Consider the following 20,985-nt stretch of genomic DNA (forward strand, 5'->3'; position numbering starts at 1 on the left):
AAAATGCATGCGTTTCTGTACGTTTGTGTACAGGAAAGGCCTTTGAAAAATGCGTAAAAAAGTATGGAAAAGCGTGCCAACTATAAAGTAAACGTTCGTAAACCGTGGATTGCATGAACCAGTGAGGTTAAACTTTATTCACAACCAAGGACTGTGTAGGAACGAGGTCAAGTAATGTAGAACGATTTGAAAAGTAGCCGAAATTTCTTTACAGCAGTTTAATTGTGATGATGAATCGGGTTGGTAATCGCAAGAAAATTGTTAATCATTTTATTTTTTACAGAAAGATTATGTATGTCTCTAGTAATAACAATTTTTTGAGTGTATGAATTGTCAAGGACTCTCTGCTGTCAAGTGGAATCCAAGATGACCAAACCGATTTTGGCTAATATTTGACGTCTTCCTACACAGTTCTTGATTCTCAAGAAAAACGTAGAAAGCTGTCGAATAAAAAGCAATCGCGTAATTGTTTTCCAAATAGGACAACTGGATCCATTTGAGATATCATGATCGGCTTTCGCAGAGCCTGTTTTATATGCCACTAAGCGTCGTGAAACTCGAGTGACAGTGGCAGTGTAATGGATAAGTGTGTTGGCTCGTGCAAGACTGGCCGTAGTGCGATTCCCATTCGACGGGGACAACACCACACCGTCTCTTTCCTTATACCAAGTTCACTTTTCTTGTGACAAACCATTCTCGGTGGAGTCTAACTTGCTGAAATTTTGGGCGACATGCTAGCACCATGTGCCATCCCCTCGTCCCATCGTTGCCGAGAAGCGCCCGATGATGCTGCCGATGACGGTGGTGATAGTGCGCGCCCAACGTACGGTACCGGTTGGGGGTGGGGGTCGCAACAAACAAAAGCAACAACAACAACAACAACAAAACCCGTCCCCATTAGCGCGCACCACCACAGTGTGTTTCTCGCGGCCAGTGTGAAGGAATTTTAAAAAGCCGCAACACATCGCAATACACGCTTGCGGCCACCGTAGTAGTAAACCCGTACGGCCGCGTAAATTAACGCGCTGCTTTGAAGGGGGGTGTTGGGAAGGCAACCCCCCCCCCCATTCCCGATTGGAGATCGGCTCGAGAGCGACCCTTTTTGGTTTGCCCGCATCTTCTTCTTTCTCTCGCCCGCGTGACGTAGGGCAAGCACGACGTAGATGATGATGGCCATGACGATGATGATGCTGTCGCTGCTGATCATAATGATGATGATGATGATGATGATGATGTCAGCGCCTGCATACGTAATCACCGGATGACGTCATCCATCCACCATCCAGAGCATTCCAGAGCGCGCCACAACAGCGTAGTGTTAGTCCTCGGCACACACACACACACCAACCGTTCTCTGGGCCGTGTTGGTCACCTTGAAAAATGCGACCACAGCAAAGAGGTGGAAGAAATCGAGCGGGGAGGGACACGAGCCCTTTACATCTTGTACGGCTGGATGGTGTAGAGAGAGAGAGAGAGAGAGAGAGAGAGAGAGAGAGAGAGAGAGAGAGAGAGAGAGAGAGAGAGAGAGAGAGAGAGAGAGAGAGAGAGAGAGAGAGAGAGAGAGACGGAAAAATTTGAGAAAATCCCCGGGCGCTGTCAAGCTGCGGGCGCGCACGATACGCCACACAACCGAACCGACTACCGAAAATAGTAGGAATTTCGTATTTTGTGCGGAGGGTGGTAGCTGGGGGGGGAAAGGAACGGTACGCTGGTAGATGTGCGCACACGCACACAGCCAAGCGCACGTGTACGGTGTGTGCTGTCGGGGCCGAATATACGGGGTCGCGGCCAACCAGCATCACGTCATCCATGGCGCGGCGTTTTCGCTGGCCGCGCGGCAGGCTTCCTACAGCACAGTGCCTGTATGCCTTTTACGCCACGAGCTTACGTCATCGCGACGTAAGCAATTTCGCTTCGGTTCTGCTTTGCTCCGTCGTCGTGCGCTCCCCGCCTGCTTGCTCGCTCGCTCTCTCTCGCCCTCCCCGCTTGGCCTCGGAGGGTGGTGCGTTGTTCCGCTTCGTTTGCGCACCACCAGCGCGAGGGGAGAACGGCGGCCCGAAATGCCCCACGTAGCTGTGCACGTATCTGAACCTTCTGGAAATGGGTTTTGAACCGGGAAGAGTGGCAAACGTAACCACTCGCACACACACACACACACACACACCAACAGCACCGCCAAACGGGCGTCAGCTGGGGGCCATACGTTTGCCGTCAGAAGGGTCGGGAAGGGAGGGATGGGGAGGGGGGGAGAACTCCTGCCGATATCGGTTTGGGTGTTTGGAGCAATTGGCTTCGCTTTGGCCCTTTTCTTTTCGAAAACAACCACCACCGTATCGAATCCGTGCCGTGTTCAACTGTGAGGTCGATATACTTTTATCTTTTCGCTAAATTGAAGGTGCGATAACAGTTGGGGAAGGTTGAAGTGTAATTCTGCTTTACAAGGTTTTGCGAAACATACTGCTCAAAATGGTGTGCGTCACTTATGTTTCACTGTGTGGGAATCAAGCCATCTAGTTAGTTCTACAATTACAGGCCGCAACGGTTTCGAGAGTTTGAAAACGCAACCGACCAATGCGTCCCCAAGATCGGCGCGCAAACAGGGGGCATCCATGAATTACGTTCACCTTTTTGTCACTGTCCCTGTCTGCCGCTATAAAATATTTTATGCATACAGTGTTAAACAGTAGTGCATTAAATGGCAGATATAGGAGAGGTCTACGATAGCGTTACGCAGCGACCGCAACAAACAAGGTGGTGGATATGTATTAGTTTTGGGTTTCATGAATCTTTCGTTGAGATTTATTCATGTGAATCTTCAGTGATGTGTGATTCGAATCTCGAGTCGAATCTTCAAAGATTCACGAGTCTCTAAAGATTTACGAATCTTTGAAAGAGACGAATGAAGCTCCAATGCTCAAATTCTCTACAGCAAACCAAACAACAACAACAAAAACGAATCTTTTAAGATTCAATAATCTCTAAAGATTCATGAGTCTTCAAAGATTCACGAATCATCAAAGAGTCTTGAACCTCTAAATATCCTTGTTGAGTAATGAATTTGTACGGTATAAACATATGACCTTCTGTCACTTGAATTTGCTGCTTGGGAATTGTATTGAGGGGACGAATGAAGGAAACAAGGAATAAAGAAGGAGTCTAGCGCAAGCGTTCAATCAGTACAGACGTTCCTCTCTCTACCAGTTGAGAAATTCACTAACTAAAACATTATGGTCCTTCGTAGAACCGGATAGAATTGGCTATCGAGATAACGACAATTCGTTGCACACGGGTGCATTAGTGGCAGTGTATTGTGCGTTTGCTGTTTCGATACTCGTAGAGAGATTGAGGAAGTGTGCATAACGGCAGTGTATTGTTCGCGCGAGTGTCACAGTGTGAGTTGGACACTAGGACATTCAGTGTGCGTGTAAAATAGCTGTGCGCGTTCGGACAGGCTCATACTTGAGCATACGCATGCGTTAGATCGTGCACTTCACAAGTGGCTTAATTGTGAAGTCCAGATACGCAACATTTGGTGCATCGAGCGTTCAAAGTGTAGAACGTTTTCGGTGAGAAGTGTTGTGTAGCTTCAGTGCGGGAGTGCAAGTGTCCCCACAAACCGAGTACCTGACTTCCAATTCGTGGAACGTCGTTGGTGGTATCGTTTGTTCCAGTGTAGGTGCGCAAGTTACCTACACACGCACATCGAGCGTTTTCAATCTGTGGAAACGTGGTCGGTGCGATACATTATTGTGTGTCGTCGAACCGCTGCCGTTCGAATTCACAAGAAATTACCAGTGCAGGTTTGCAAGTTCCTGTACAAAGCATATCGAACGTTTTCAATACGTGGAAACGTGGTCGGTGCCAGTTATTGTTTCTGACGGTCAAGCCTCAGTCTTTTGGACGCTTGTTGAACAATACATTGTTCAAGTGTTAGTGAACATTGAATTCAAAGTTGTATGTTTCAAGTGTAGGTGAGCAAGTTCCCTATACACGTACATCGAACGTTTTCAATCTGTGGAAACGCGGTCGGTACGGTATCTTTTTGCTTGTGATCTATCATCAGTCGTTCGAATACGCAAGAAGTGTTTTCAGTGCAAGGAGGCAAGTTCCCTGCTTAAGGCATATCGAACGTTTTAATTCGTGGAAAACGTGGTCGGTGCTAACAAACGTATTGTGAACAATACGGTTCGCGCGCGTTATTCAAACGGAGTGAGCGTGTGCGCGAGTGAACAATTCTCTCTTTTCGGGTTAAGATAAAGGTTCGCGCGCGTTATTCAAACGAAGTGAGCGTGTGCGCGAGTGAACAATTCTCTCTTCTCGGGTAAAGCAAAGTTCCGCGTGTGTTAATCCGGGTGTGTGCGTGAGTGTGCGAACAATAAAACCGCGTGGTTTGAACTAATTCTACGGGTAGAGTACGGGACAAATTGAACTATTTTACGAACATTCAGTGTTGTGAAAAGTGTTTTTTGTTACAAGTGAAAATGCCTGGTTCACCAGTTCCAACGACGTCGGCGGCGTTTGAGGAACAAGACGCATCGCATCGTGTATCACATGTGCAAGCTGCATCAGACAGCGATCATGTCCAAGCCAATCCAATACTGAGGGCAGCCGTGGCAAGAGAAGCTTCGGAGAGTGAGTTTGAAGGTTTTGAATCAGTAAATTCAAGTCCTACTTTTCCAACAGCAGCAATGCTGGCGGAGAAAAGAAAGCGAATGCGTCAGCATTTCGACCAAAGGCTGGACCGCATTGATCAAGCACTACAGCATGCAACAAGAGCGGATGCCGCTTTTCTGAAAGGATGTGCGTCACGCTTGTCGATGCTATCCACGGAATATGAAACATGGCACACCAACAATTTGGTTTCTTCTTCCAATGCACAGTTCGAACAAGAAGAAGAAGAGTACGCCTCTTTCGAGAACCGCCATTTTGAGCTTTCATTGGCAATTGAAAGAAACTTGTCATCAAGTGTAGTTTCCACACCAACACGCGATACCATGCCACACACAAAACTTCCCGAAATGCGCTTGCCAACTTTTGATGGAAAGATGGAAGATTGGTTACCGTTTCGAGATGCCTTTCTCAGTCTTATTGATCGCAATAAGAATTTAGCCGACGTAGACAAGCTACGATACTTAAAAGGCTCTCTTCAAAAGGATGCTCTTAACGTAGTAGGAGACATCGAAATCACTGACGCAAATTATTCTGTTGCCTGGGAAGTATTGAAATCGCGATTCGAAAACAAAAAGCTAGTGGTGAAACGATATCTTGATGGATTATTTGCGATACCACACATGAAAAAGGAATCATACGAATCACTGATTTCTTTAATTGACAGTTTTGAGCGTGGTGTTAAAATGACGACCAATGGGAGTGGCCACGGAAGGATGGAGCGTGCTCTTAGCTCACATGGTCTGCTCTAAATTAGACCTGGCCACACTTAAACAATGGGAAATACATCATAGCTCAACCAATGTTCCCACGTATGACGAGATCATGAAATTCCTTCGCAGCCAAGCAACTGTTTTGCAAGCCATGGCTCCAGACAGGAATCGAACAAGTGAAGCAACAACAGCTGGAGGCAGAATGAAAACCCGCAACGAAGTGTACAGCGTGGTTAAGCCGGCCACAAAGGTTTGTTCATTCTGCAAAAGGGCTTCACATGCTGCGTACCTGTGCGAAGTGTTTCGAAATGCATCTGTGGAAAAGCGACACGAGCTAGTGAGGAACGGACAGTTGTGTTTTAACTGTTTGTCGGCGGGTCATCAGCGAAAGGATTGTTCGTCCGGATCTTGCCGTGTATGTCAGCGAAATCATCATACGATGCTTCACAAACCGAATTCTCCAATTGATCAGTCGTCATTAGCATCAGCGTCATCACTGCCGTCTACATCAAATGCAGAAGCAGCTACACCGGCTTCTATTGTTCAACATTGTGCGCGCAACAATTTCGAAAAAATAATCCTGTTACCAACAGCAATGGTACAAGTAGTGAATGTTGACGGAACACGTATCTGGGCTCGAGCTTTACTGGATGGAGGTTCACAGATCAACATTGTTACGGAACGATTGGTACAGCTGTTGAGAGTCCAGAAGAGGAACGAGCATCATCTGCTTGGTGGAATAGGGAAGGCACAGCATTCGTCTCATCATTCTGTGAGCCTTGCTATCCACTCTCACTGCTCTACCTTCAAGGCAAGCTGGAAGTTCCATGTGCTGCGAGAAGTGACGTGGGACCAGCCAGCACATGCAGTCAATCCGGAAGGATTGAACCTACCGAAGGGAGTGACGTTGGCGGATCCTCATTTCTATGAGCCAGGGCCAATTGATCTACTTATTGGGCGAGAAGGTTACAACGATCTACTTTTGGGTAACATTCTTCGGTTGAATAGCCCAAAACTACTACTGCAAAACACGGAGCTGGGTTGGATTGTCTCAGGTCAGGTAAGCCAAGGTCTAACACACTCTTCCTTAGTGCTCAACGTCATGACGCTGAATGACCAACTAAGCCGGTTTTGGGAACTGGAAGGCTGCTACTCCCCTGCGATGTTATCCGTCGAGGAAGCTGAGTGTGAGGCAGCATTTGTACAAACAACTTCACGAGACCACGAAGGCCGTTTCGTGGTAGCCTTACCAACGCGTACTGAAAGGCTTAATCAACTAGGTGACTCTTATGAAGCTGCATCACGGCGGCTACAATCGCTCTGTAGGCGATTAAATATCGACTCGAAATTGAAGCAGGAATATTCTAAATTCCTACAGGAGTATCTCGATCTAGGACACATGGAAGAAATTCCATCTGACCGCCATGACATTGGAAAGACATATTACATGCCGCATCATTGTGTAGTACGACCCGACAGCCTCACGACTAAGCTAAGAGTCGTATTTGATGCATCCAGTTCTACTGATACAGGGGTATCCCTCAACGATGCACTGATGGTGGGACCTTCAGTGCAAGATGATCTTTTGTCGTTGTTACTCCGATTTAGAGTACCCAGATTTGCGATTTTGGCTGACATTGAAAAAATGTATCGCCAAATTTGGGTGAAGGAGTCCGATCGTCCACTTCAACGCATCCTGTGGAAAGAATCTGCTGATGATAGAATTCGCATCTATCAGCTGAAAACCGTTACGTACGGCACAGCCTGCGCACCTTACTTGGCCACCCGTTGTCTGCAAGCGTTGGCTAAGGAAGGAGAAACAAGATATCCGAGGGCATCCAAGGTCCTCGAGCAAGATTTTTACATGGATGACATGATCACCGGTGTGGAATCTGTTGAAGATGGCCGGATTATTTGCAGCGAAATAAATCAGCTGCTACAATCGGCAGGATTTCACCTGCGCAAATGGGCTTCAAACTCGTCTGAGTTACTGGAGCAAATACCAGCTGAACTACAAATCGAGGGAGATGTTTTGAACATCGATCGCAGCACATCCATCAAGGCTTTGGGTTTAAGATGGATGCCATCATCGGACCAGCTAGGGTTTAGTGTGCCTGGTTGGAAGGAATCAGAAATCATCACCAAACGCATTGCGTTATCAGACTCAGCTAAGTTGTTCGATCCTCTTGGACTGTTAGGACCAGTCATTGTAGTAGCAAAGTGTTTCATGCAGGAGCTCTGGAAGAACGAAAATACCTGGGATGAACCTTTGGAGTCTGAACGGCAACAATTCTGGTTGCGCTTCAGAGAACAACTCGCTGATCTGACTAGCTTGACAATTCCACGACGAGCAATTGGTGGAACAGTGCGAATTGAAGCTCACGGATTTAGTGATGCTTCCCTACGGGCTTATGGCGCCTGTATCTACATACGAGCAGAATCGTCCGATGGCCAAGTCTCAGTACGGTTGTTATGTGCTAAGTCAAAGGTGGCACCGATACCTAATACCAAACGGAAGAAAAACGTGTCCCTTCCACGGCTCGAGTTGTCGGGAGCGTTGTTACTATCACACTTATGGCAGAAGGTGAAGCAAGGGGTGAAATTGGAGCTTAAAATCAACTTCTGGGTTGATTCAACGATAGTTCTTCATTGGCTTTCAAGCAGTCCTTCCCGTTGGAAACAGTTCGTTGCGAACCGAGTTGCGGAAATCCAGCACCAAACCTACAAGATGCCTTGGAGTTATGTGGCCAGCGAGCACAATCCAGCTGACATTATTTCCAGGGGAATGATGCCTTTGCAGCTCATGGATTCCCAACTTTGGTGGCAAGGGCCCTCATGGTTGCATCTTCCAAGTCAAGCTTGGCCTACGAACAAACCCAATACTGAAATTTCCTCGGAAGATTTGGAAGAGCGATCGATTGTAGCCACATCTCAACAGGTACCGCCAAATTTTCTATTCGATCTTTCTTCATCTTACGAAAAATTGGTGCGACTTACGGCATATCTGCTGCGATTCATGTACAATTGTCAACCGACACACCGCGGAAATCTACGAAAGGGGTTTCTAAAAATAGATGAATTAGTGTCAGCGTCTCTAACGCTCGTTCGTCTGGCCCAACAAGAAACCTTTGCTGAGGAGCTTCGGGATGTTCGTCAAACTGGAGCGGTCAAGCCGAACTCAAAACTGAAAACGCTAACACCTATTCTGAAAGAGGGTATCCTACGTGTGGGTGGTCGTTTGCGAAACGCGCCTGTTTCGTATGAACGCAAACATCCGATAATTTTAGCGTTTTCTCACCCATTGACCCTACTGATTGCGCGTTCTTATCATCGACAATATCTGCATGCGGGACAACAAGAGCTCATATCTAGCCTGCGTGAGAGATTCTGGCCCCTTCGCGTACGCAACCTGGCACGAAAGGTCGTATATGAGTGTGTAAGTTGTTTCCGATCCAAACCAACAACGGCAGAGCAAATCATGGGAGATTTGCCCAGCGAACGCGTAAACCCAGTTCTCCCATTCTACAACACTGGTGTGGATCTGTGTGGTCCATTATTCTATAGACAAACCAACAAGAAGGCTGCTCCAATCAAATGCTATGTTGCTGTTTTCGTCTGTCTTGTGATCAAAGCAGTACATGTGGAGCTTATTGCCGATTTGTCTACTCCAGCCTTCATTTCTACATTGAAGCGTTTCATAGCTCGTCGCGGTAAACCATCCGTAATCCAGTGCGACAACGCCAAAAATTTCCGGGGAGCTGATCGAGCGCTCAAGGAGATGTATGAGCTGTTCCAGAAACAACAACATCAGGATGCTGTTACAACTTACTGCGGAACGGAAGGGATCACCTTCAACTTCATCCCTCCGCGGTCACCCCATTTCGGTGGGATCAGGGAGGCCGCAGTGAAGTCGCTTAAACGGCATCTCAAGGCGACGATAGGATCCAGTATCTTGCGGCGAGACGACCTGGAAACTATCTTAGTTCAAGTGGAGGCTTGTTTGAACTCGCGACCGTTAACTGCACTTTCCAACGATCCAGAGGACCTGGAAATTCTGACACCGGGTCATATTTTGATTCAACGGGCGCTTACATCGGTCCCTGAGCCATCTTATGCTGAGATTCCAGGCAACCGCCTGGACCGCTATCAACAATTGCAGGAGTATGTTCGGCGGATTTGGAAGCGATGGAATCGAGACTACTTGTCTGGTTTGCATCCGCGTACCCGGTGGACTTCAAGGCGAGACAACGTTCGGGAGGGCACTATGGTCCTGCTGAAGGAGGACAACCTTCCCCCTCTCAAATGGCGCTTCGGCCGAGTGCTGAAGATTTATCCTGGTGATGACGGCTTGGTTCGAGTGGTTGATGTGAAAACGAAGGATGGAATTTACAGAAGAGCCATCACCAAGATCTGCATACTGCCCGGACAGAAGGAAGAAAGAGAGGTTTCGTAATAAGGGTTGAAAGCTACCTTTCAACGGGGGGCGGCTATGTTGAGTAATGAATTTGTACGGTATAAACATATGACCTTCTGTCACTTGAATTTGCTGCTTGGGAATTGTATTGAGGGGACGAATGAAGGAAACAAGGAATAAAGAAGGAGTCTAGCGCAAGCGTTCAATCAGTACAGACGTTCCTCTCTCTACCAGTTGAGAAATTCACTAACTAAAACAATCCTTTAATCTCCAAGGCTTCATGAATCTATGAGCTTCATAAGTCCATTGAAATTTATATAACTATAAATCTTTAGAGATTTATGATTTCCAAAATAATGAATTTGCCCAATCCCACCTAAAACTTTCCCGTTGTGTGTTCAAGCCTCGCATGGACCATATCCCCGTAGCAAAACAAACTATCCGGCTGCGTGGTACTTGCGAAGAAGTCTCGATAGCCTGTACAGGCTGGCATGACCACGTAGGATATGACCACGCCAAGAAGAAGAAGCTAGTGTGGGTTAAAATCTAAATATCTAGACATCCTAAAACATGATTTCGCGGGCCTGATAGATTCAACTACTTGCTGATTGCTGATATAACCTATCTGAATTGATTGACGTTTTGGGACGCGTTAAATTTGCAAATTTTGTTATTAGTTACCCAATAGGCCAGCCCGAACTCGATAGCTGATTTGCGATCGGTTGAGAGATGAAACAATGACTCTTTTTAGTAAGCACATGAAACTCTTTGGAACTTTGCAGCTGGTTTGGATGCTGTTTAGATGCTTGCTAAGAACGTGTAACGAACTTTGTAGCCATGAAAACATGACATCCGTCCGACAATTTGGTTCTTTTCAAAGTTCAATACCAAAGACTGACCTGGAACTTTGCTGCTGTGCCTGCTTGTTGAACTACTGCAAAAGGTGAACTCAGGCAGCGATCCTAAAAGCGTGCCAAAAAATGTACCGAGTAACTTAATGTATTTAACAAAACACAATTTCGAACCCCTTTGAAGCAACTTCTGCAGCAAATACTCGCTTCTACGACCGTCACGTAATTAATGGATGTTCCTTATAGCCGCGTAAAACGAACAGCCCTTTCTATGCCCATATGTTCGTAAATGTGCACACCGGTGACGAACGCACCTAAGGAGAAATGAATTCTTTCCTAAACCGTCAACGCAAATAGTAAACAGCGTGCCGGTCAATGGGTCAGCGAAATACATTTGTTTATTTTTGTATTTGCAAAAGCGCAGACAGATGGAGGATGCTGGCTATCTGCGGCCATCTTTGCAGGAATACGCGGGAATCCAAGATTAGGCTTCGCAGTGTTTGAGTTTTCGGTTACTGCGTTTATTGGTGCCCTATGGGAATAGAAATTGAATAACAATCGATCCTACTCAAAAACGAGCACCTTTCCAAACCTTTTTGTTCATTTGCTACTCGGTCAGAAATGTGTGAGTTTTTTTGTATTAAAATACGTCCACTGTAGAACCAAAAGAATGTATGCAGCCAAAAGCAAAGGAAAGCAGCAACGTCGTACGCCAACCGACTGTTGCGCCAAGCCCCGTCAAGTCAGTTTGACAGCACGGCCCGCTTGACAGTCCTGTACGGCCACATACGGCGCTCGTGTGAACGGTCGGGCGTTAAACTATCCGGGTACCAGGGTCACAGGCTTGCCAGCAGCGCTCTGCTCTCGCCTTTAGACACCAGCGAAGAAGGGGAGCAGGTTCATTGATTGTGCTACTGCTGCTGGTTGTGTTGGGTAGGTTTTGCTAGCGGCGTTGATAGCGTTGTTCTTGGCTCTAGACTATTTTTGACCCGCGACTTCAGGGCTGAGCAACTCAACAACATGCCTGGAAGCTCAGCGGCCAGCTGTCGTGGGTGTGGAGGACTCATATTTTTATTATTATTTTTTTTACACATAGTTAAAATAAGAAACAATAGATTGTACCTTTCAAATGAAAAAAGTAACCCAAATTTTGAGATGTACAAAAACGCCCTAGAAATGGTGTAACAACGGCGATCGATTAGAGCTTTATTGGAAGTTTAAGTGTATCTTCAGACCTTTCCCGATCTAGGCTCTGTTGATAGAGAGGATTGTTCTGTACCTATCACGCTTTGAATTCTGGTCTTAAATCAGTAAAAGACCTGGATTGGGCGACGAACCTATTCCGGGTTCTTCAGCTGGACCTGATCCAGCTCCAGATTCTGGAATTGATGTCCGAGTCTATGGTGGCTTTGAAACTGATCTCATACGTTACCATTACCACAGCATTACCTTAGATCTGAACTTCAGTTTTGGAATTGGAACTCCCAGTCCAAGAACTGGATCCTGATTCCAACCCAGTAGAACTAGTCCCGAATTCTTCTGGGTCCTGGATTGGGGTCTTGGATTTAGCCCATCAGTTGGATCACTGTCCTAGAAAGTAGCAAGAGGGTACATATTCAGGGTAGAAGTTCGGGACGCATCAGCTCCCCAGCCATTCGGTAGACTTTGTTGAAGTAATTCCAATGCTTCCACTGGTCTCGTAAAGACATAGTTTGCAACACATCTGGTTTCGGTAAAAGCGGCCAAACAAACGATACGAGACACCACCCGCCCGGGTTCGGCGGAGGTTGCTTTCTTGTCCTTAACACTAGCTTTTACTTGGGTACTTAGAATTCTGCGCAATATTAATGTATATATATATATATATCCTCTGCACGTGGTGGCGGTGGTGTGTACGGGTTTTTTGTTTACATAATTTTCAAATTTTGTTCTTCCTTATAACCAATACGATCGTGCCTGCGCCTGCGCCAAACGAACTACACCCACTACAATATGGCCAGCCAGTTTCATGAAGAAGAAAAAACAAAACGCCTACATTCGTACCTAAAAATTAGTATCGTTTGTGCCTTTCTTTTTCTGTTGTTGTTAGACTATGGTGTTGCCGAATTTTAAATTCCGCTCGTCTGAATAATTACTAGTCACGTCCACGCGCGCCCACACACACACACACACACACACAACAACAACAAAAATATTTAAAAAAAACCCCACTAGCGACTAGAAATTTAAAATGTAAGTTATTCGGTAAATAGATTTGCCGCAATGCTCACAAACCCTTGCTGCGTGACGGTTATGGCCCTGCCAAGAAGTAGATTATCTACTCTATTGCTCTCTCTCTTCTTCCTCTTTCTCTTCTTCTTTCTCGCTCTCTCACACACACACCCTCTCATTTATTGTTCCTCACACGAAACCGCTCACAACCATCCCATCCCCAGGGTCCGCTCTCTAACGTCTAACGATTGTGGTGTGTTACTACGCGTTGGGCGGAAATTCACTGCTCGGTGGTGTCGGTGGCCGGTACCGCCTGGTGGGGCTTGTGCTGCCCGTGCCCGTGCGGATGATGCTGGCCGGTATGCTCGCCGTGCTCGGCATGCTGATGGTGACCGTGGCCGTGACCGTGGTGCGCCCGCGCGTGCATGTGCGGCGTCTGGAAGTGATGGTCCCGGCGCGGTTCGCCGTCACCGAGCGCGGCTCCGGCGGCGGTCGGCACCGGACCGTGCCCGTCGTACGTCACCACCGTGCCGGCATGGTTCGGCTTCAGCTCGTGCGCCGGGATGTGAATCTTCTCCGTGATCTCGTGCCCGTTCTGGATGCTCCGGTGCACCTCCTGGTCGGCCCGGTCGGCCTGTATCACCAGTGCGCCGTGCGGGCCGCGCCCCAGATGATGGTGGGCGTCGATCCGCTCGCCGACCGTGTGGTGGCCCGCCGGCTGGTGCTGCTTCGGCGTCTCGCCGGCCGGCTGCACCGGCTCGCCGTGCGCCCGGTGCCGCAGCGCGTCGTACTGACGGTGCATCAGGCGCCGGTGGTCGGCGTACTCGGGCGGCCCGGCACCGGCCGGCTCCTGCTCGACCGGCTTGGCGCCGCCCGCATCGCCCGCGAGCGGCTCCTCCTCGACCAGCTCCGACCGGAGCCGGTTAAAGTCGAGGATCGCGTTCTCCGACTGCAGGCTCTCCACCAGCTCGTCCCAGTTGCGGTCGCTCGTGCCCTTGATCAGCCGTATCATCTCCACCAGCTGGGCCCGGTCGGTGTGCGAGTTCGTCTCCTCCACCGAGCGCAGCAGCGTCACGATCTTCTGGTGCAGCAGCTTCTTCACGTTGTCGGTGTGGCTGTTGTGCTCGTAGTGGTTGAGCTGCTGCTGCTCCAGGTAGGTGGTGCCGCTGTGCGGCGACTGCAGATCGTGCACGGGCGTGTGCCGGATCGGCTCGGTGTCGTTCTCGCTGTAGTGCACCACCTCCAGTATCTCCGGTATGTCGTCCTGGATCATGTCACTGTCGGAGGGGCTCTCCTCCGAGCCGGCCTCGACCGCGGTCCCGGCCGCGTGCTTCGGCTGGTGCCGGCGGTCGTGCCCGAGCTGCTGGCCGTGCGCGGCTGCCGGATGCTCCTGCGAGCCCCCGCCCGGTTGCTGGTCGCTCGTGACGAGTGCTGCCGTGCCGTGCGTCGACTGCTCCTCGCACGCAGTGCAGGTGCAGTTGTGTATGAGCTGCACCTGCTTGTACAGGTACGGGCTCTTCGCGTTGCTGCTCTCCGTGCAGTCCACCTTCACCTGCAAGAATGAGCGGCGGGGGGGGGGGGGGAGGGGTTTAGCAGAGCGGCCGCACACAACGGACACGGTTAATACTCACAAACACGTACGACACGTCGGACGGCTGGCAGGAGTCGCAGTACGGGCCGATGATTTCGCCCGGATCGGACGGTTCCGTGTGCGGTATCGAGTAGCTGAAGCACGCGCCGACGCACACGTTGTTGTCGATCGTCACCTGCTTGCAGCCCGGCTCGGTTATCACCTGGCTGATGTTGCGCGTCGTACACCAGGACTGCTTGTTCGGGTACAGCACAATGTTGTGCACCTGTCCAAGACACGGAACAGTGAAGAAAAGCCCAGTTTTAGAGCCAAAAACGAGTGTTGAAGTCGCCGTGACGAGGGAGGGTTCGTCGCTTACCTTGTGCTCCCGGTTGGCCGTTGCCGGTATGCCGTGCATCGTGGCCAGGATCACCGTGGCCAGCGCTAGCCAAACGTGCGGCACGGTTACCATCTCTGTCTGCCTTGTGACTGCACACACACACACACACACAAACGGTGTCTATTTTCCGTCCCAAAAAAAGGAAGAAACTTGTCCACTTGGGGCCTGTTTGATCCTAAAAACGAAGATTCGAACGAGAGAGACACATAGAAAGAGAGAAATAAAGAAAGAGAGAGAGAGAGAGAGAGAGAGAGAGAGAGAGAGAGAGAGAAAATCAACGTATTAGTTTCAGTTTGCAGTACCTGCTCACACCACCCAACAGGCTACCAAGCCACCCGTTTTGCATCTAGTGTGAATATTAGTGGCCCCATGGAGAAGGTACAAGTGGGGGGGATTAGAAAATCGTTTTATACCCCCCCCCCTCTCTCCACCCGCTCCCCTCTCCAGGCAGCTTCATTCCTACCCCCCAAAAACCAGCTCCCGCCTTGCCAAGTAGACAAATGTGGTTTGGTGGCCGGTTCCGAACACGCGCAAACTAGTTCTAGCACTCCCCCACCGCCTCCATCCGGGCGTACCCAAACCGCAGCAGCAGCCACTTAGCACAGTGCCGTAGCCCGACCGTTCGCTAAATTCCGTGGCCGCCCAGCCGAGCGGCTGCGCTTGCCACAAACAAGTTTTCTGCCGGCATGGAAATCTTAACACCGTGCATAGTTGTGCCTGTTTTTTTTTTTTGTGTTTCGTGTGTTACTTGTGCTGCTGCCCGTCTGCCAGTTGGGGGAGAATGGGAGAGAGGTGAATAATTTGGCGCTGTTTGGGGGTAGAGCCGTGCAGAGGGGTGGAATCTATCACGGAAAGCAGTAAACAAAAAAAAAAAACACAAAATCCCATGAACCAGCCTGAAACTTCTAGCAGAGCACCACGGTGACACGGCACCGATAGGCAGCGGCAGAGTTGGGCCATTCGGCTGTTCCGGACCGCCCGTTTGTTTCTAATCCAACAGAATTGAAAGACAGACTAACGAGAGACAAATGTTCCGAGATATGCATTGCACAGGTTAAAACCTGAAGTGAAGTTGAGAGGAAGTAAATGGAAAGCGATGACGGTTCTAGAGATGATTTTGTTTAATAACAAGTAACGACGAGGCACCGGTAGCTACAAGTAACCGATTACTTGGTACCCAAGTACCCAGTTACTTTGCAAGGGATACAGCAATTACCTGAAGCGTTATTCGTTACTGTAAAATGTTTAAAAACTAAAATCTATTAATCGATTTCCTAAGTAAATTAAGCATGTTGCAGTCGTTGCCACTAAATGATGTCTCTGAGGCACAGTTTTCCCCTTTAACGCATTAGTTTTTGACTGTCAATCAACCGTTTTGTTTGCAAAGTTTTGAAACTGTTTGCTTAAAAATGAATGAATTTTAAAAAATACCTTTGTCATGCAAAATTGGAAAATGTCTGTGGAGTCTGCTAAGTTTGAATGCATTCTTAGGGCATAAACAATGGCCTGAAATGTGATACTTTTAATTAAAAACAATGAAAGTACATGCTTTTTGGAATGTTAATGTAATACCTTGTAAATTGATCATGATTGCTACTAAAGCATATAAAAAAAAGTTGACTTCCAGACAAAAATAGATGTGTTAGGCGCCAAAATTGAGTTCTGAAGCAGCCTGGTAGTCTGGTGGAAGAATCCAACGGTCCTTAGAGTATGAGAATGTATTCAAGAATCAGTCCAGGGACATCTGAACAGAACGATTCCCAACAAGTAACTCGTTGTAGAGGAGTCTTGAGGCAAGGTACTAGTGGCTGAACATCGCGAAAGGCACAAGACACAACAGGAAGCGTCCAATGCGCAGACCACAAACGCAGTGGAGCACCCCTTCGAGAGAACACATGGATACTGGACCGTTACCAGTTAGAGCAGGAAGCGGCCCATCACTAGCCGCCTGGCAATGATTAATGTTCGCCCATTCGCCAAGCATTGGTGGAGGGGAGGATTTAAAGTCATCGCGGCGTGGCGTGGCAAGCCAGATCGGGCAAGAATGACTCATCGGAAAGGTGTGGGATTAAATTTGCAGGACAGGTGTTCATTAACAAACTCGTCTTGGCAGTTTCGGAACCAGTGTGGGAGTGTGTATGTGTGTGTGTGTGCGCGTACAGGCTCCCAGCACGGGGATGTTTGTCCACCGTCCATAAAGCGGTTGTTGAATTTAAATATTAGGAAATAATAATGTCACGCGGCGCTTTGCGCCTTAGGGGAAGGGACCGAACGGGCAGACTGTCTGTCTTTTGTACGTAACTCTGGCGGAATGGTGAAAGTGGTGCCTGCAGTTGGTCCCCGAAGGTTTGCTTGCAGCATGAATGGACTCCTGGATCTTTGTAGTTCAAGTTTGCCTAGCTCTAGCTAGTGGCCTTCCCCAGACATTAGGATACTCCATGTGCACAGTTTTGAAAGAGCTTTAGCAAACTTCCAACAGATGCTTCCAAGATGCTCTGTTCGCGCCCGTGGACTCCCATCGTTTTGCGCAAAGCAACTTCAGCTTACAGGGTTTCCCACGATTTATTGGTCGGTTCCCATCAATTTTTGGTGGGTTCCCATATTTTGTTGATGCGTTCCCACGATTTTTTGGTCGTTTCCCAGAATTTTTTGGTCCAATTGTATTGATATCCAATCGGAAAATACCAATAAATTATGGGAACGAACCAAAAATCTATGGGATACGACCAAAAAATCGTGGGAACGCACCAAAAAATCATGGGAACTGACCAATAAATCGTGGGAAACCCTGTAATAAGCGCCTCCGCATCCCGCCCGAGAAGTGTCGTCGGGTGAAAGTTGGGCTACCTCCCGGCAATGTGCACCAGCAGGCAGCGCTGCCTTTTAATTACACGGTGCATAGTGGCGCGGTGATCGCTTAGGTACGCAGCACCCTTCCTTCCCTCGTGCAGTGAGAAGCAAAAGTGCGGCGAGTCGAATGACACCTTCCACCCCCTTTGCTGCCTGGTGGCGGTTTCATTCCGCGACCCGCGGTGTTTCTGCACACCGCTAAAGTCCTGAGAAGAAAAAGGTGCAAAAGTGTTTGTGTGCCACCTGATGTAAGTGTTCCCACTGCTCTACACGTCGGCCCGGCATTAGGTACCTTATATAAGGGGTATACAAGGGGTAGGCAATGGGTAGAATGCACGATTCGAGCGTACGGCGGGTGCCCCTTGTGGAATGTGGAAAAGTGGTTTTTGCATGCATCTCGGTACGCCTAATTGCAGTATGCAAACAACGCACCGCATCGGCCATCTGGACGGCTCCGCCTATTTGCGCAGCGGCAGCAGGTTGATGGAGTAGATCCCCGGGAGCTCCCGGGAGATCCAACTGCTGCTGCTGCTGGGAATAAAAGGATGCACTGACCAGGTTCACTCCAGGTTCGGCACACATGCGCACGCGGGACCCGAGATCACGCTAGGAACCGGTGCGCCGCAAGGCTACGGGGCGAAGGCGTATCTGGCGTGTGAAGTTAATTAGATGCAAATTAACTGCTTGTCGCCCAACCAGTATCTCCGTTTCTAGGCGAGTCGTGCAATCTGAGTGTATGTGTGTGTGTGTGTGTGTGTGTGTGTGTGTGTGTGTGTGTGTGTGTGTGTGTGTGTGTGTGTGTGTATACCTGCTTATTAAATCTGTACAACAGCTCTACTGGGTAGAATAAGCAGGCCCTATTTCCTTTGAAGTCGACTCAGAGGCCTAGCGCAGGACGTAACTGTTTTGCAAACGGACAGTTCGCACCGCGTTGACCTAAACTTCTAGACAATTCTGCGAACTAGCAGGCCCTGGCTGGAACATTAAGAAGCGAACGTGGTATGATGCCAGCTCGCGCTGATGAATGCGCCCCGATTGTAAACTGCGCCTGCATCGCAGTTGATGAGTGTCTGATATTGCGTCGTCTTCGTTTGGATGCTCCTCCGATTGCGACGTGCGACATTGGGACATTCGATCCGCCAGCGTCGCCATTGCCATCGGTGTGTGGCTGTTTGCACGCCAGCAGTTGGTAAACTAACCACAGTACAGTACAGACAAGCAAATTGCCGCGAGCCTTGTTTACGGAAGATGGAAACAAACGGTAAACAAAGGGTGAGGAGGGGCAAAACAAAAAAAAACACACACACTCATTACTCTGCCGCTACTAGTTCACAGGGCACTTGCATGTGGGAACCATTTCCTGGAGGAGATGCATGGGAGATAACGTTTGCCGGCTAACGAGTAGCACTGTCCCTGATTCTAGGCTCCTGCTAGCTTAATAGCGGGGGGGAAATCGCTCGCTTGGAAGGATTGGATTGGCATTTCTTGAAGTCTTGAAGTACACATTTGCCAATTCCAGGAAGACAGGTCCCGTGTCATCACGTGGCGAAATAAGACTTCGTTCCCGCTTCACGCTTTCTGATTGATGGCATCACCTTAGTATTGATTGCAGATTAGCCCATGTCTAGCCCAACACACCAGGGTGTATTGGTGATTAGATCATGACCTGTTGCCTATCTTGCTTCCCGCTGACTGCTTTCACCTCAAGCCACTCGGGAGATGCAGTACCTCGGTTCAGATTTTGTTCAGATTTGGGATTTTCAAACTTTGGGAGCATCTCCATCATACACACTCACACGATCACTATGCAAGTTCGACAGGGTTAGTACACACTTCAAGCACTACCTTTTGGCACTTCAATATCCAAACGTCAAAAAACTACGCCCACAAACCTGTTGTGTGCCCAAACGCGCTGTCCACTGGTAGAGCCTCGATCTGGCAGACTCACACGTTAGCAGAAGGCAGGATCGCACTCAGACACTATCGGGCTGCTACTAAGCGCACACACGCTCGCTCGCTCTCTCTCTCTCTCTCTCTTTCGCTTTCTGTCTCTCCCGGTCTCGGTACTACCAATGCTCGACACCGCAGCGCAGCACTTAGTATTTGCGGCTGGTCACCCTCGTGTCACAGCAGCAAAAACAGATCTAGCAAATCAAGACATCACTGATACAAAGGTATGCCAACCGTTTGCGTGTTTGTTGTCTTCAGTGTATGTGTGTGGGTGTGTTTGAGTGTTTGTATGGTTTCAGTGATGCTGTCGGTGTATGTGTGTGTGTGTGTGTAAAGACCCCTACCCTATCACAACCACCGGAGCGCGCGTATGTCGTCTAGGCTGCTTACGGGGTTGCGGGTCTGATTTGCAAAAGCCCGCTCCGTACCGTCCGGCGTTAACTAGTCGAATGAGCTAAGCCGTGCCGCGGCGCGGTGGGAGATACTCTCGGATACTCGCGGCAAAAACCTTCACACCACTATCTGTGGGAGCACCTTCCGCCCGCGGTTGTGATGTTTTGCCGAAGGAGCAGAAGTTTGCGCAGGGAGAGATCGAGCGCCTAGAGAGTGTTGCGGCTGCGGCGGCTGCGGCGGTGTCACCTTACGGCAGGTTTTCTGCTGTGTTTCGTGCTCTCCCTTTCTCTCTTTCTTGCTCTCCTGCCGGAGTCGCAAGAACCAGCTTCAATCCCACCACTCCATGTATAAACTGTTTTTTTTTTTCCTTTGCTTTCTTAACGCTCCGGAGAGTTTGTTTTTGTTTGCCCCGTACCCGGTTCGGGCGGACTCGATCTGATTCGCCTCACGCCACATCGCACGACCTCGCGCGACATTTGCGCCCCCTCCACCCACCCTGGACCCCTTTGGGCTTCCTTGGGCGCTATTGGGGACAGCGGGATCCTGTGCGAGTGCGATGTGTTCAAGCGAGACAGGGAGCGAGAACACTAGCCGGTACATGATGCAGAGTGGCGAGTACAAAAACGGAGACACAGCATGAGCGCGAAACGGCGCTGAGCGACCAAAAACAAAACAAAACAAAACAAAAAAAACCTGATACGAGCCAAGCGAAGCGGAGGGCACACTTTCGTCTACTGGGGGGAAGGGGCTTCTAATGTGAGCCGCTGTACAGAGCGCGGGCAGAGGTCCTGCGGATGGGACGGGAGCGGCGGGGGAGCCTGCGCGAGAGTGCGGGAGAGCGAGCGAGCGACTGGAGCACGCGCAAGCAGCGAACCTGTCTGTTGGATGCTTTGCGACGGCTCAACGCTACATCCCTAGAGGTGTGGAGCGCAGACTGATATCGCAGAACCGTAGCTCCCCCCCAT

At 49.2% G+C, this 20,985-nt stretch overlaps 1 protein-coding gene across 8 annotated transcripts; it reads right to left on the reverse strand.

The window, feature by feature from the left end:
* Window positions 1-12,532: 12,532 nt before the first annotated feature.
* On the reverse strand, window positions 12,533-20,221 carry LOC121598427. Of its 8 annotated transcripts, none has more exons than XM_041925315.1 (5): window positions 19,972-20,221; window positions 19,626-19,821; window positions 14,807-15,002; window positions 14,489-14,713; window positions 12,533-14,409 (listed from the first exon to the last, which is right to left on the reverse strand). In XM_041925315.1, exons 3-5 carry the CDS (start codon window positions 14,897-14,899, stop codon window positions 13,138-13,140), a joined length of 1,590 nt encoding a protein of 529 aa, XP_041781249.1. In that variant the 5' UTR covers window positions 14,900-15,002; window positions 19,626-19,821; window positions 19,972-20,221; the 3' UTR covers window positions 12,533-13,137. The 8 variants fall into 8 exon arrangements, with proteins under 8 accessions (XP_041781249.1, XP_041781239.1, XP_041781207.1 ...); XM_041925305.1 differs by having other exon boundaries at window positions 14,807-14,992; window positions 19,570-19,821; XM_041925273.1 differs by having other exon boundaries at window positions 19,570-19,821.
* Window positions 20,222-20,985: the final 764 nt, after the last annotated feature.

The sequence above is a fragment of the Anopheles merus genome, chromosome X (genome assembly GCF_017562075.2).
Source record: "Anopheles merus strain MAF chromosome X, AmerM5.1, whole genome shotgun sequence".
Classification (NCBI taxonomy): Eukaryota; Metazoa; Arthropoda; class Insecta; order Diptera; family Culicidae; genus Anopheles; species Anopheles merus.

Excerpts from the sequence above, each read along its gene's own strand:
- LOC121598427 (XM_041925322.1), bottom strand. The coding sequence starts at position 14,899 with ATGGTAACCGTGCCGCACGTTTGGCTAGCGCTGGCCACGGTGATCCTG. Across the intron at positions 14,714-14,806 it reads CGGCCAACCGGGAGCACAAG|GTGCACAACATTGTGCTGTA; the intron begins GTAAGCGACGAA and ends TGTCTTGGACAG. Across the intron at positions 14,410-14,488 it reads CCGACGTGTCGTACGTGTTT|GTGAAGGTGGACTGCACGGA; the intron begins GTGAGTATTAAC and ends TCATTCTTGCAG.